Raw genomic sequence first — 16,927 nt, 5'->3', positions numbered from 1 at the left:
CTGCTGAAAAGCTCATAAGTGCGATGTATTTATACTGGTGAATCACAAACTGAGTAGTCAGTAGTCGCATTGGTGGTTATAATGCGATTGCCACTTGATACAGTTCAACTTCAACACTCATTCAGGATACAGAAGTGTAAAAGAGCAATATATGCTAGTGTTGTTAAAAGAGGCGCTCTTAGCAGTTGTGTAATGAAAGCACAGCTTGTAACAGTTTCTGGAGCCCCATGAGGATCACCCCATAACAAAGACTGTATCTATTACATCTACAACACCTAGAGCAAAAATTAAATAACTAAAAAACACAAGTGTTTAGTGCAAGTTTAGGAACTCTACTGAAGGTGATTTATAGCGTTTGACGTGTTGCATGACGAGGGAGGAAGCAGAGGCTGTGTGACGTCAGAGCCAAGGGATGAAAAAGCCAGTTTTAAAGTAGGATACGGATTCTGACATAAATGTCTACTGTAAACGTACCCGGTGTCTGGTCAGAGTATGGTTTGAAGTTAACTTTAGAACAAATGAAGATTTTCTTACATATTAATACATACATTAGTGATGTGGACTGACTGAGACAGTTTAGTGTGATTGACTGTGTCTGAGGTGAATCAAAGGACACACAAGCCTATGCAGCTCATTCAATTACATCCAAGGTATCCAATATCAATCTTTTATCAGTGCCAATGTCAAAAATAATCCTGGTGGAAATTAAGGATATGCTCAGGCAGCAGAAACGTATAACTGGGTCTTAAAATACCTTTAATGTTCTTTTAGTTTTTCCTTCCACACATTTTGTGAATGTTTCACTTCTCCTGGAAATTCCAGTTAATCCAGGATGACTCAGTATATATGTTATAAATAATGAAAATGATTGCAGGACACCAGGTGGTATTTGACATATGCTGTAACATATGCTTCAGAATATGTTGCAGGAACTTTGTGAGCACTGCTGCATGGTGCACAAAGACCCCGCTAGTCATTAGAGTTTTCAGGAAATAAAATGCAATTCATTCATTCAACATGTAAAATAATTTGCAGTGAATCACTAAATATGGGAGACAGTTTCTCCATTTCACTGACTCAGATGTTTCTTTCATGTTGAAATATGACTAGAAATAGAACTTTTGTTTGATGTGACACCATATTGACAATAGGCCGCCAGACAAAGCAAAGACGCTGTTTCAAACAAAGAAGAAATACAGAGGATCTCAAAGTCGCTTTGCCTTCATTACAAACCAATAACTGAGAGTAACCAATATTCCGGCTCAGCAGAAATCGAGAGGCGGCTCCTCACTTACAATGGAGTCCCTCAGATGAACTGGGCAACTAAAAACTTTAATTAAAAATTTTACTTCAAACACTTTTATCACCAATAATTCCCACTGGGACCAAACATGAAACAAAAAACATGATAAAAAGCCCAAAAGTTATTAAGCATTAATGAAAGCAGCTAAAGATGCATTATGTATTAGGGCTAAAGTTAGAAAATGTTGCAACGGTATGTTAAAAAAAAGGCAAAAAACAAAAACAAAAAACAAAAAGGGGAGATGCAGATTTAATCACCAAAGTAACACATTACATGGTTTCAAAGACAGACTGTGCTTATGAGCTTTTTCCAGTAATAGTTAGTCTAATATTTACAAAGTGATGGCCAAGAGAGAATATTAATTTAGAACTTAAGAGAAAAATGCCAAGTTGTTTATTTTTTGAGAAAGCCGTGCGCAGTGCAATATCAACAAAATGTGCCTAAGGGTCCAAGTTGTACCAACATCAGATTACAAAATAAAGAGGAAAAAAAAAAAGAGGAAAAGCACACCCTAACCTTGTTTAAAGTCATCTTCCGAAGAAGACATTACCTTAGTCCCAGACATAAATTAGCCATCTCTCCTTTGATATAAAAGCTTTACATGCTTACTGAAATAATTAGATTAACACAGTTCTCTGGGCTTTGGGGAGCAGAGTGAGTGACTTTTGAATTTGGGAGGACTTTGGAAGAATACTCAATAAGATAGATTATCTCTTTGATGTTGTGCCTTGGACCTCAAATAAAGAAAGATATATGACCTACCCTCATTCTAAATCCATCACAGAACAGACTTCGTTAAGCTGGTGAGACATTCAGTTTTAAAGCATCTCTATATAAAAACTGATCAGACTCTAGTGAAATGCGTGCACGGCAACATTGTGGATCAAAAGTTAACAATTATTAAAGATTGCCCCATCAGGGACCTCTCATCACACACATCTGTGTTTTATGACTTAGTCCTCTGCAGTACCAAGACACATAAACCTTCATGGACTCATTAATCTCATCCTCCTATCGCCTACTGCTTCATCCTGGGTTGGAAGGCGGGGGGTGGGGGGTGGGGGGGGTCAGATAAATGCCCGAATGCCAGGCTTCCAAGATACATGACAACATTAGAGTCACCTCCTCTGTAATTAGTTCTGATTATACCAGATATCAGAAAAAAAATATTCATGCAGCATTAAAAATGAGGCATAAGAACAGGATTAATGGGAGAGTGAAACTTTATGTGGATCATCTTCACTTAGCTGCACTCAGGCTGCCTAAATTTTGTATATTTGGGAGTTAACATGACACATGGGAATCAGAGAGTCACACACTTTATGTATAATGCATGTAATATTCCTTGAACCAGTAGCACTGTACATGGTGGCTCGGTACAATGTTAAGAACAATGTTTTTCTACCGTGAAGTGATTTGCACAAATAAACAGAAGTGAAAGCCGGTGGGAGCAGATGCTATTATCACATATCTACATTTCTACATTTCAATGGAACGACAGAGTGGCACTGAGCCACCTGCTGTGAAGTATTGGAGTTGTGCTTTATGTTAAGGTAAATACACAGAAATCCATATGTTAAAGATAAAACAAGCTTAAGACCGTTTTCCATCAACAAAGTGGGGTATAATACTATTTTTAGGTAGTCTAACCTTCCATATGCAGGAGATTAACAAATCCCGTCAAGCAGCAGTGGCAGATGGTTTCTATTTCTGTGTGTTCTTCCCTGACGAGTGTGAACATATCAGCATGACATTTAAAATGAAATGTGAACAAATGATAAGGTAGGTTGAGAAAACATGAGATTACATTGGTCTTTGGGATAAAACTAAAGTGTCAAAGGTTATAAGTATCTGTGCACATTACATTAATGCCGGAGTGTGAACACATAAAGACAATTGTGTTCACAAACATTAATGCATCATCACATCCTCACATTCAACTTTTAACCACTACCTTACATTACTTATGCCATTGCTGTTTATTGTACTGCTTTCTATCCCTGACATCTTTGTATTAGTGTTGTCTGATTGTGCTTTTTCCAGCTGCAACAAGGCAAAGCAATTTCCCTCAAGGATTAATAAAGTTTTTTGTTTGTTTTTTTTTAAATCTTGATCGTTGAAAATCAGTTTCTTTCAGCCGCTACTCTGCATCTTTATCATATGTCTACGTAAAGTCAAATATTGACTTCATGAGGTATTACTGTAATAGTTATATCGTATAGTAACATCACGATATAACAGATAAGTATATGTTTAACAAACAAGATTTTGAAATAAAAATGCAATAATAAATACATAAGAGCAGGATTGTTTTAGCACACAAAAATCATATTGCACATAATAATTCCCCACTATTAATGATGAATGAAAATAAGTAAAGTCTTATTTATTTCAGGTGACGTACAACACATAAAGTCTGTCTGAGTGGCCATTACTAAGTCTGGATGTTGGAACAGTGAGATGACAGTGGGAAGTGTGGCTGGCTGAATGGGAGTGGGTTTGCTGGTGGGGGTGGGAGGTGGGGGGGGTGGGTCACAGCTGGCTTAGGCTGTGGTCACAGTTGCTGTTATGGTGTCTGATAGCAGCAGGCACAAGTAAACGCCTGAAGCACTCTGTGTTGCACTGAGCTGGTTACCGAATTCATGTCCATCTGCCGCAGTTCATCACTGAGTGAGTGGGAGGGGTTATCCGGGACGGTGGTCATCGTGTCCATCGTCCTCCTCTCTGCCACTGCCTCCAGACTGTCCAGTTCCAGTCTGACTACCGAGCTGGCTTTCTTTACCAGTTTACTGAGCGGACTGGCATCATCGGTGTTGCTGCCTCCTCCCCAGCACATGATAGCCAAGAACGGACTTTCAGCAGCCTGTTGCGCACACTGAATGATCTGCTTCCTCGAAAGAATGCTCTGCTATTGCTTTTCAAGAGGAGGCATTGTGTTGTGTGACCAGGGTATTTTTTGTTTGATTTGGGGTGTATTTACCCGAATGACAACTGAGGGCAGAGGGCTTCCTGCTTCTATGAATCAACCATCAACTCTGTTGTTTTGTTGATAAGTGGTTGCTGACAACTTGCAATGCCATGAGTACTGCAGGGTATTCAGGGATAAATCTTGGATTTTTTTATGTGTATACAATAGAGTTTGCCAAACTGCCAACTACAGCAGTTTGCACTTTCATTGTGATGCAGTAAATACAGTTTCACAAATAATATACATAATTCCTGTTTCATGATTCAATAAATACTGTATTCACTAGCGCAGTCAGCTGTTTTATGTAACGTTAATACGTTAGCAAACATCTAGTTAGAATATATATACAGTATGTCAGGCTTTGCATTATTTTATTATTTTTGCATGTTAACTTTAACTTGCATGCATTTTTATTACTGGTATTATTAAATCTTATTATTAAATGTTAAAGCTGGATGTTGACATTTGTAAACAAAGTGAAAACTAGCCCTATGTTGTGTCTTTAAAAGGTATTTGAATCAAAATAATGGTATATCTAGTATGTAAATAGGATATAATTAACCTGCACTGACATTTTGGCCCACCTGAACTGTTTCTTATTAAAGTGGAACTGGCATAGCAAGGTTAGAAATATAAAAAGCAATGACTGATGGTGCCTATTAACTTTGTTTTGTCTTTGTAATTTGATTTTTTTGTCATTTGCCCTTGATCAATGGACTGAAACATGTACTGCAAATGCTCTGGAGAAAATGTTCTTCTTCTCGTAATTCTTCTACCTTTCAGAGTAAAACTTCATCCCTTATTTTTTGAACACATCTTGCCAAACTCAATCACAGGGGAAATAAAAGCAGATAATAACCTGTTAAAATTAATTATTAAACTTGATTAGACAACGTTTGGGACAAAAAGCCATTTGCGAGGATCTAAAATAATTCCCTTTGCCAAGCCATTTAGTGAGGGCACCATCAAAAAATTTGCTTCAAATACAACTTGGAACAAAACAAGAAGAGTGGGTCATGGAGTGAGTTTATCTCTACGATTGAAACCACTGGTGTTCCTTTGGACCATGAAATTGTCATTTGTTCTGCAAGCATTACATCAAATGAGAGTTCAGGGCCACGCCAAGAATGTTCGTTGCTGCTCAGCTTATTTTAACGTGTTATCTGCCAGAATCTCCATGGATAATTATATTTGGCTCAGATAGACAGGTAGAGAATGCAGGCGAGAACGTACTAATCCACGGCTGTGCCTCCATAAAAATGCAATAAGAAAACAATGGTGAGCTAAATGAAAAGTCACATAAATGCTTAGCAGATTGCTTGTGTTGTATAACACCCTCACATGTTATTATGTGCGTTCCGTACGTCCAGGTGTTTCTGAGCATTTAAATACCCCAGCATGTTGTCATTTCAGTGTCTAATGTGTTTGTCTGTGCCAGTAAAATCTTTTTACTATGAATGCGTATCTGCATGTTTCTATGTGCGTGAACAGCATTAGACAAAAATAATACAACCAGCAGCAGAGATTACATTCTCTGACTTGCTTAAAACCATTAGAGAGGCAGAAAAGACGACAAGGCAGAGGGGATTACTCTGGGCTGGAATGTGGAAGCGGCAAAAATACAGCGGTGGGGCGACAACAGCGACACTGACAGTCCTAGCAGGTTAAAGAGGGTGGCACAGCGCCAAATGATTGTTCTAGAGAGAGGAAAGCACAGAGAGGGAGAAGGATACAGAAATATAAGAGAGATTACGATACAGAAAGAGAAAGGGAGACAGGAAAGGAAGTGATAAAAGTACAAAGACAGCAGAGATTCCATCTTGCAAACAACAAACTAAAGGCCTTTGCCACCAACAGCGTCCTGCCTTTGATGTATACTGCATTTAGCTGGCACTGAGGAGCAGGAGAGCGGTGGTGTTGCTGGTGAGAAAGCCAGAAAGTGAAGAAGAAGAAGAAACTATCAGCCATTATGAGAAGCATCAGACCCAGAGGCATATGGAACAGCCACTTTGATGACGGTATTGTTTGCTCCACGTGGGGTTGGTGGTGGCAGAGGTGATGTCTAATGAAAGAGAGAGGGCAAGGTGCTGCAATGACACAGGCTGCAGGAAGTATATGTAGCCAGGCTGTAGAAGCCAACCCAAATTTAACACAAAAGAAAAAAAAAGAGATCAAATAAAGTGCAAATGAAATAACTAAAATGACATACAATGACGCTGTACACCCAGAAGGCATTCCAGCCAGCCAATTGAAATAAATCAAGATGGAGGATAAGGTTTCAGCTCAGGTTAGTATGAGGCAGCGGACCTCGTTGCTGAATTGGTGTACAGCATGGTGACATATACTGACCTGGGCTTGAGACAGCACTAGTGGTGGTAGGTTCAATAATTGCTACAGGGGAGGAGAGGGGGGGGAAGAGGGAGGGGGAGGGAAAGAGGACATTCATGTATTATTAACAGAATGGAGACGTAAAATAAAAAGAAAAACGCATGCAAGGACAAAAGGACAGGGAATGGAGACAAATCCTCCCCATGCATTAAAGACTGGCGTCTCTGTGGCAAGATGAAACCTCCACATGCTCATAAACAAACAAGTTTTATCCCCCCTGGTTGCCTTGGATTGGCATGGGTTACTGCTAAGACAAAAAATGGAGGGAACCTTGGAAATGGGGCCATATCCCTGAAGGGGTTTAGTGAATAGGTGAAACTCTCATACTTTCATCACACCTATAAGCAGATGCTGAACAACTGGCCATTTCTCTCTGTGATGGCGCATGAACACACCATGCTCAGTTAGCACCCATAATTTCATCTGCACCTGCTGGGTATGTCTTAAATCACATCTGTTTAATGTTATTTCCTCTCTCCATAGACTGTAGCAGTGTTTTCCACCTTGTGTCCTCCTTTTTACAGTAGGTTGTACGAATCGACTAAAGACCGAGTGAAAAAAGGGAACTTTTAGTCTGACTTTGATCCCTCTCAGGAGGGAACTCGGAGTCCCAATCTGATTACCCTATGAACTCATAAAGCTGAGCCACTGGTGGCATTTTGGAGACAGGATAATGTCCACAAACATTCGGTCTAGTGTGTCAAACTACTAGAAGTGTCTCTGGAAAAGAAAGTGCATCTTTACTTTTGAAAAGTATGTGTAAAATGTCACACCAAGTAAATCCTCTGCTTAGTCGCATTTGTGCTAAAGATGCTCTGCCGAGTCTGTTGTTGTTGTCTTCGATAGCCAATAGGCTTAGGAAGGATGGAAACAGGTACAGGTATTAAATGTGACAAGTGATTTTTCTTTCACATATTATAGCCAAACGACGCTAACACATTTGGGTGCAATTTACATTATTGATACCAATTACATTTCTTTGATTTCTGGCTTCCAACACTCTCGTCTAAAACCATACTTGGCTGGGCAGCATACATTATTTAGTGCTACTTTGCTCTAAATATATTACTGTAATGTAAACATTACTGCACATTTGATCTAAAGTTTGAGACAAATACATAAATAACATGGATTTCTGTTTGGTAAACAAGCATTTAATTTGAGATAAGCTGTGATCAGCTCTGCACGGTGACTCACTCTGGAGCAGAAACTGGAAAGTAAGGCTGTTCTTTACCATGAGAGAGCTCAACTCAAAGTGATGCAGCGGTCGGGCTCACAGGGTTTCCTCGGCTTTGAATTTCTGGCACACAAACAGTGCAACTTATATGTGCAGCTAAAAAACTATTTATACTCCCCACAAAGGTATAAGCCACCTGCTACCAAAAGGCTTGGTGGCAGAGGAGGAGCTTATCTGTCACAAGGGAAACCATGCCAGCCATGATTACACCTAACACATATTCTCAGACAAAAAGAAGTACTACTTTATGTTGTTCCAATAAGCTGCTGTATCTAGGCCATGCAACTGTGCAGGAGCCTATTTATTCTCTCTATTTTAATCCATTTACATGGAGACTCAAAATGGCCATTTCAATTGTGGGGAAAAAGGGACCATCTTCCACACTCAATCTGTGGTCTCTGTGTCGGTTTTCAGAAGGACTTTAACAACTGTATAATGACTGCGTTGCTGTTTAACAGGCTGCTGCTATGCCAACAACAATAAAACATTTTCTTTCATTTGATTTCATCATTCCATTTAAGGGGAAAAATTGTAGAAATCAGTATTCATACGTAAAATGATATGCCTTTTCCTGCAGTATACTGGTGGAGAAATGGACGAATTCATCTTTTCTTCCACAAATGTTTCCACTTTCAGTACTCCTGGGGGAGCCGATATGTGGAGACAGTTTCTTTTTAGTTCTTTTCTTCAAACAGTCAGGCGGGCGCTATCTGATTAATACTTGAGCATGAATTCACCAGTGAATCATTTCATGAACTCTCAGACACTCCTCCATTACTGTGGAGTATATCTTTTGACATGCAATCTCTCCCTTATACAGTATCTCCACACTGACTTGGACTCATTCTCTCATTCAGCAGAGCACCGCATTATTTCACGTACTGTATATGTATGACAGTGGACCTCTTGCACAGTCTGCCCGCTCGCAAGATAAAACACATTTGTTTTCACAGCTATGTCATTTCATGGATTGTTATTCTCTTTGTTCTCTGTAGACGGGATAATGCTAGAGATTTATCTAACATGATTTGCAGGAACCTTCACAGGCTCATCACCGGCTTAATAACAAGTTCATACTAAAGCTGAACACATTAACATCACATTAAGTAAGGTCTCTAAGCTTAGGCAGCTACAACATGCAGACCTGTTTGACAAACACACTGTGTTTGGAGTTACATTTTCAAGCTTAAATACTAAAGTTGTGTAAAAAAATCTAAATCTGATCTGGCACTCCTTCAGGCAGTAGGTAGGACAAGGCTGTTCTAAAGAAACTTTCCAGTCTGAGCCATGGAAGGTGTCCAATTTATCTTCACTGCTCCATTTGAGTGTATTATCAAGTTGTGCTCATGCAGGGACTCAGTCCTTGTGTGAACTGTTCAGCTAGTCAAGTTAAACATTATCCTCACTTACAGTGTGTCACCGTGATGACACAATATCTGGTGTTAAAAACTGTGTTAACTTGTGAGTCAGCTAATTAGTTATTCATCCTATGTCATTTTTAATGCTGCCCAGAGAGTGTATCATCCTGTGGGCATCCACTGGGCTCAGTCATGCTGGAATGCAGTCTCTAGCCCTGTATCTGGCCTCCTGCAGGAGCCAGTGAGGGTGGGTGGGGTGTGGGTGGGCATAAAGTCCATTGCCCGCTGGGCTGCAGGATGCATACAGCACCAAACATTTCCTCATTGAAGTGCTACTGGAAAATGTTAATGGCTTTTCTGATTGCCTAAATATGGAAATGCAGGCATTCAAATGATAGGTAAATGGTGCAACACCATAAGGGTGCTTTTGGGGAAAAGAAAGGACATTGGAACCTCACCATGTTCAATTTATTTGGCATATTTTCATATATGAGTGTGTGAAAATTAAAACACCTAAACACTTACTTCATTTTGTTCATCTTAACAGTTTTCCAAGGAGCTGAATATTGGCAGGATCCACATTGTTTTTATGAGCAATTCAGAAAAATGGAGGAGTCATTTTACACAAAAATTAATGTATCTTTCTAAAATGCGAAGCACTGCCTTCGTGTAATTTTTTCTACATTTTCAAACTGTTGTAACACACCCACATTTCAGATTTCACCTTTAGGTCCCATTTTCCTGCATCTCTGCTCCATGACTCAGGTACAATCACACGGTGTGGGAACAAACAACATCATCAACAACAATGGCAGATGAGGAGACATGTCGAAATGACACCGACACATGCCGGTGATTGATAAGCGTGACAAACGAACACGACGTTCATTAACCAACTAGCCAGCAGTGTCTCTCCTGCCTGAGGGAGGCTGAGCAGTTACAGAGAGAGAGAGAGAGAGAGAGAGAGAGTAACTCTTTTTCTCCCCCATCATTCTCTTCCGATTACTGCTCAGAGGCGGGGAAGGAGGGGAACGGAGAGAAGAGGAAATGAAGGCAGAGGTATAGGCGGAGAAAATCTCCTCCAGGGCTAAGCCGAGGTGGGCTGGGGGATAAGAGCTTGACCAATTAAGCTGGAGGACTCCTCAGAAAATTGGAGTGAACAGCCTCAGTCTTTTCATCAAAGTTCACTTCCATCTAGCACATGAAATGGGAAGTTGAAATAGGGATTGCCAGTTTGGTGACTGTTATACCTCAGCAAAAATCATAATGTGTGTAAGTGTGGTGTGCATATACTAAAGTATATATGTGCAGGAAGAAACTGTAAGAAATACAACCTGCGATGACTGCTCTAGTGCATTTAAAATCATTTTATTTTATCAACCTTCATTAAAGAATGACTTTTACACACATCTGTTTGTGTTCTACAGGACCTAGACTGACTTTAACTCTATAGACAATCCCACTCCCTCGTGTACTGTTTTACCGTTATAGACCTAAAAAAAAGCCTCTACGTTGCTAATCCACACAACAAAGCTTACTAATTGAGAGTTGCTGTATGCCTTTTCTGGCGGCTATTGGATGAGTGTTTTCAGTGAACACCTACTGTAACCAACCTTTCTGTGGTAATTCCCACACAGATGTCTGCAAAAACTGCAGTAATGGTAGAGCCGGGTTTGGAAGATACAGAAGGATCAAAACCACAGTCTACCTGCCAACAAATTCACTGTCAGGCAACTAAATGTGGACGTCTATTTCATGTTACTTATGTATTTTTAAACCAAACCTTTAAATTAAAGCTAATAGTGTAAAATTGAAGCACATCTTTACAGTTTCACATCCAAATCCACTGTCCAATTATACATGGACCTCACTGTATCAACTGGCCACAAAAATGAAATTGGTCTGGCAGGCTTGTTCATTTCTATGGCACTTTGCTCTAATATGCACAGTCCCTTTCAAATAAACTCAAAATGAACTCAAATAAAGTATTAACAAATAATCAGCACATAGCCTACTGCAGCATATCATAAAACTGGCATCTTTCTTAGTTTAAGAACAAATGCATCGATATCATCGGATGCAAACCGACGAAAAACTATAACGTTATGCTATAACTTTTTTAGAAAGCTCATACCTCATTAATTTTCTGTTGTATGCACTTTGAAGTTTGATTTAATCCAGAGCAATGACAAAAATACAGGGAGCTACTGAGACACAAACCCTTGTCTTGTGATTAAATCTAACTGACAGAAAATAAATCACAGTGCAAACTACACCTGTGCAAGATCTGGTTCTGTTGTAGTCAATTAAATCCAAATATTCCATCTGCAAATTACGTATAGAAGTCTCCAACATTATTTCTATGCCGTCATTCGAGCCTATTTTCCAGTTCCATTCATTACACATTTGTAACTTTACAACTGTTTAGAAGTACAGACAATTATGACAAGTGCTTCTCCACTTTATTTGTTCATTCACACTTGGTATTGTGTCATTCAAAATGCAATCAGGTATAAAAGCTTTGTATGCACACCAGCACCACGCGCGCGCGCGCGCGCGCACACACACACACACACACACACACACACACACACACACACACACACACACACACACACACACACACACACACTCTTACAACAACATGTAGTGACACAGAGGCAGTATTCTTTCTTTTCAGCTCTAAAGAACCTGGTTTGTGTTTTTCCACTGTTTTAAACACAGCTTAAAGTGGTACTTGTCTGAAAAGAGATCGCGATCCCTGACTAATGGTTTAACGGCACAAAAATACACGTGGCCTAACAGCACTGGAAGCACTGAATCCTTACCATCACAACAGCATACACTGACACTGAGGATATGGACATGAAATGCTTCTCAAAAAATGCAGAAATTAGCCAGAATGTATCATGTCAACATTTAAGTGTAGACTGGGGTTTTCATGCCTGCTTGATTTGAAACCCAAACCAAACTGGATGGTTTCCAGTGGCTGCTTCGGGTGGAAAGGCAAATGTGTTTACTTTCCCTGGGAAAAGGCTTTTCAGAGTCACAGTTCATCTCATCAGTGATAATGGAAAGCCTCTTCCTGGACTAATTCAAAGTGACTCTGTTATGTTAAGACATAAAGGATTTGCACCTCTGAAGGATAGGGACCTTTCAACTTCAGAATCTTGACAAGAGACTAATGAAACTGAGCCTCGGATGCTTAGTGTTTTCGTTTTTATTTTATCTTTTTCCTCAAGTGGCTTTATTTCAAGAAGAGTTTAGTGAAAATGGGTGACCAATACTTAAGCTTTTAAACTCATGCAAAGCTACTGAACCTCTCTTTGTAATGGAAACAACCAAACAAACCACGGTATCTATACATACAGCGTATACTCAATTTATTGACCGCAAACCACCCAGCTTATGTTGCCACTTAAAATTTACCTCACTGTATGATGCTCTATCAAATATGCATGCCCCTTTCCCCCTTCCCATCTTGCTAATCAATGGCCATTGACTTGTTCTAAAATAGCAATCCAAAGTCACCCGTGGCGAAATCTAACCTCTGGGTTTTGTTTTTTTTTTTGCGTCAACATACCAGTGAGAGTGCACTTGCTTGCCATTCCTCATTAAGAGTGACAGCAGAATTGGCCTCTTCTCCATTAGTGGAGATGACGAGAAAGCGAGGGAGTGAGGGAAAAGAGAGACAGCGAGTGTGAGAGAAAGAGAACGATAGAAAGAATGAGAGGCAAAGGGGTCGGCAAAAGAGTGTGAGAGTAAAACCGTGACATAAGAGAATCAGATAGACAAAGCCATGATAGAAAGACAGACAAAGAGATACAGAGAGGGAATGAAAGTTGGGGGTGGCAGCTCAGGAAGCTGCCTCCTCTGTCTATTCTGAGGGTTTCTTTGCCGCTTTGCCTTTGAGGCTTCACTAGTGTCACATTAAGATCATCCTTTGATGTTCTTTGTGCATACACAAACAGGAGAGTGGAGTGCTCCTTTGACAATTGCCAACTCTAAAGAAATATCCTTTTGTATTCGGAGACTCTAGCCTGCTAGGGACAATGTTTTCATCACAGGGCGCAGCGCAAACTGGTGAATAATTGAATTCACCTGTTCATATTTCATTGTTGAATACGTTAAATTGAAATTTTCACCCACACTCAAACGTTGAGGAAAATGTGTTCCCCTGCCCCTTCGCCGTCAGGTATGGCAGGTGATATATGGACAAAATGACAGGAATGCCTAAAAGAGTAGGAATTTTAAAGACCTAAAAGTCCAGTAGAGCTTCCACTGGAGCATTATCAAAATGGAAAGGTATCTTTTATTTGAGTAGTGAAAGCAGCTGAAAGCCACTTCCAATAGAGATTTGAATATGTGTAAATCAAAAGAGTGGAGAAGTTAGTGGCTTCAGACTCAAATCACTCTAAAATTCATTTAAAAGAAAAAAAGGGTACAAATTGTGTTGTGATCCATTAAGCTTTGTACTGCTTGTTCATTAAATGACAAGTTGACTGAGTTGTCAGGCAGATTTTTAAATATTATCATGAATGCACAGTCAGCCCTGTAACAGATTGATTACTGTGTATACTGTACCTTGTGCCCTTACCTTACCTTACAGCACAGGATTATCACTAGGTACTGCTACTGAAAACTAATACTGAAAACAAGCTATAATTGTTCTGTAGCATGCCATTCAAGACAACGGGATGTCCCAAAACTATATATAGCCTGCAACTTTTACATAGCTATATACTTTGCTACCCTTGGTAACATTTGCTACGCTTGCCAACTTTGATGAAGTACACTGTTTCAAGGAGTGAAGTCAGCATAACAGGGAGAAAATGTGGGAGCTCTTCATGGGACAATTTAAAATTTAATTGAGAAAACGGTGTAAGCAAATGTGTAGTGTCGTCAGGTAAAACATCTGTGGGAAAGGAATCAATGGGAAAAACCCAACAATCTTATTGAGGACAGTCTTATAAGAAGATGCAGAAAGAAAGGTCATTAACACCAGCAGACCCTAACACACAGTTTGAAAAGATTAGAGAAGTCGAGCACCATCCAGTGACAGGAACTGTTACAGAGGTAACAGAGATATGTAAAGTGGCACTTTGACTCATTGATCTGGACTGATTAGTAGATAATTTTTCAAACAACACTGGTCCTTTAATCTTTGAGTAGAAAATTAAGGCCTATAATAAACCTATAAACCATAATAAACTAAAACAACATAGAAATAAAGAACTAAACTGAAATGTGAGAAACCAGCGGTGGAGCAGAAATTCACATTTTGTAAACCGAAATATAACCAAAATAAAAATGAAATAAACAAAACACTGACAAACTAATTATAACCTTGATACAGCCTACGGTACATATGTGCTGCACTGTTTTAAGCAGCTGGCAGCATGTTCTATTGTTTGGAGACTTTTTAAAATCAAACCTGTTGAAAAGAGTGAAAGTGATGATTCAGTACTCCACAAAACCTTTCCAAGTGCTCACGGGTTCATGTTCTAACCTCCTCAGATAAAGGCATATGCCGTTCTGTGATGGCTTTGTTATCAGGCTTTTTCTGAATGATAGCTCTCATAATTACTAGCTTTGTGAAACTCATTACACTCATTATATACAATGTTTGCAAGGACTCTGTAACAGACCTTTAATTTTTTTCTGATGTGAGTTTTTTCACTCTTCATTTATCTATAGTAGAATGTAAAAATTAAATGTAGAATTTGTTTCCTAACAGCAGTTTGGCCTCTGATTGCTAGGCCTGGTCATATACTGTGGGCTGAGGCTGAAACCTCTTCAGAATCTGACACATATTACTACTTTGCATTCAACTTAGTACAATTGACCTGTGTAGCTGCCTTTGTAATTGCAGTGCCTTATTTTTGTCGAGTACACATGCAGATGTAGACTTTAAAAGCAGACACACACCAACACACCCAACACACATTCACACTTTTCAATCACAAGAAAGAACAAACTGATGACTAGGAAATTAGAGAACTACTTCTATTGGTAATCTGTGGGCACCCAGTTGGAGCAATGGGTTTAAAGCTGGCTTTAATCACATTTCAAGAGTGCTGTTGCAAAAATGGAAGCAGTTCTGTGGGCAACACATCAACATCATCCACAACACTCTTTCAGCCCAGTGACCCTTCACCACAAGGAGGTAGAATGAGAACTTACGAATGAGAGGCACACTGGCGTTAGCCGTCCCTAGCTTGTTGGAGGCGACACATGTGTAGTTCCCGTAACGATCCTCTGTGATGTTGGTCATTGTGAGGACTGATCTGGAGCTGAGGCTCTTGATGTCGATGCCCTGACCCTTGAGAATCCTGAAAACAGAACACAATCACAACATATCAAGCTTTTATTTCTTACCCACACGCAAAGTGTCAGGGGAAGCAGCACGAGTCAAGGGCAGAACAAATGTTTGTCATCTTTTAGTGGATCTTCAGATTGTATAGTGCTTCATCACCCTCTTCAACAGATCTATTTATCCCTTAGTCTGTCACGTCTGCCCTGGAGAGATGCTTTGAAGGACTGAAAGTAGGGAGAAATGAGAGGAACCAGCTGGGTGCCACTTGACATATTGTTCATTGTTTTGTTGCAGGTGCAGGGGGATTACAAAAAATGGTATTCCAATGGTGCCTGTGAAACTGAAGGATGTTAAATTGTTTTCATCATGATTGTGATGATCTTTAACAGTCTGCAGCAGGTAAAATTCACTCTGTAATGTCATTGGCTGTTCATCCAGATTGTGGGATTATTGTTCATACAGTATTACAGCGGTGTTTAATTTCATCTGTGTGGTTTCTGTTACTGCTACAGTTGAATATTGGGCATTATAGTCCATGGAAAAGCTCCCACAGAAGAGACATGTTTCTATCATGTTACTAACCCCCTGCCCAACCTTCAGCTTGGCTTGAGTTGTTCTGAGTTAAAATACTATGTTATGACCTTATGTCCAGGAAATATCCACAAAGCTGTTCCCTCTCCCATGGCGACTTCCTCAAATGTTAGCTCAACATTCACTGATAATCTCAGTGGGTGTCGCGCCTCTTCACTAGTTCAACATCAAACTAGTCAGTGCTCCCCTTCTGTCAAAGTAAAATAAACCCCCCCCACCCCTGCATAGACTCACATAAACAGTCACACGCTCACTCATTCAAGAATGAAAGCAGTGACACATCAAGAGAAAGATTTGCTTGTCAGAATTGTCACACTGCTTCCGATAGAGACAAACTGGTGACAGCACAGCACTGAAAGTATGGCTGCATCAATACAGAGCCAAAATGAGAAGTGGCCCTCATTTCGCACACACAGGAAATGGGCAATGAAATAGTCACAACCGTTTTTATGATGAGTAATAAATGAAGAAATCACCATTTAGCCATGTAGGAAGTCACGGAAAGAACAAGTCCTTGAATTAAGTAAAGACTAGAATCATGCCAACTTGGCTCCTTAGCAATTTGAATAAATTGAAACCACCCCATAATTACAATTAGCACAGTGTGAGCTGATGATTGAAATTGTGCTCACCAGGAGTGGGTAAATGATGGGTAATGGGGGTAATTTGGTTTTTAAATTCAAGAACTGACACTTGAATCTAGACTGATTGATGTACTGTATATGCAGTGAATGATTTAAGTCAGTTGCCAGCAAACATTTTATTA

The 16,927-nt window shown here is 39.8% G+C and overlaps 1 protein-coding gene across 1 annotated transcript in view; it reads right to left on the bottom strand.

The window, feature by feature from the left end:
• negr1 (neuronal growth regulator 1) overlaps positions 1-16,927 on the bottom strand; it is a 118,599-nt gene that overhangs the window by 19,144 nt on the left and 82,528 nt on the right. Inside the window, exon 6 of the mRNA XM_026346497.1 lies at positions 15,438-15,586. Within this exon, the coding sequence (XP_026202282.1) occupies positions 15,438-15,586 (149 nt within the window). The remainder of the gene's footprint in view (positions 1-15,437; positions 15,587-16,927) is intronic.

The sequence above is a fragment of the Anabas testudineus genome, chromosome 4 (genome assembly GCF_900324465.2).
Source record: "Anabas testudineus chromosome 4, fAnaTes1.2, whole genome shotgun sequence".
Lineage (NCBI taxonomy): Eukaryota > Metazoa > Chordata > Actinopteri > Anabantiformes > Anabantidae > Anabas > Anabas testudineus.
The sequence above is the reverse complement of the archived record's forward strand: the minus strand, read 5'-3'. Positions and strand labels throughout refer to the sequence as shown.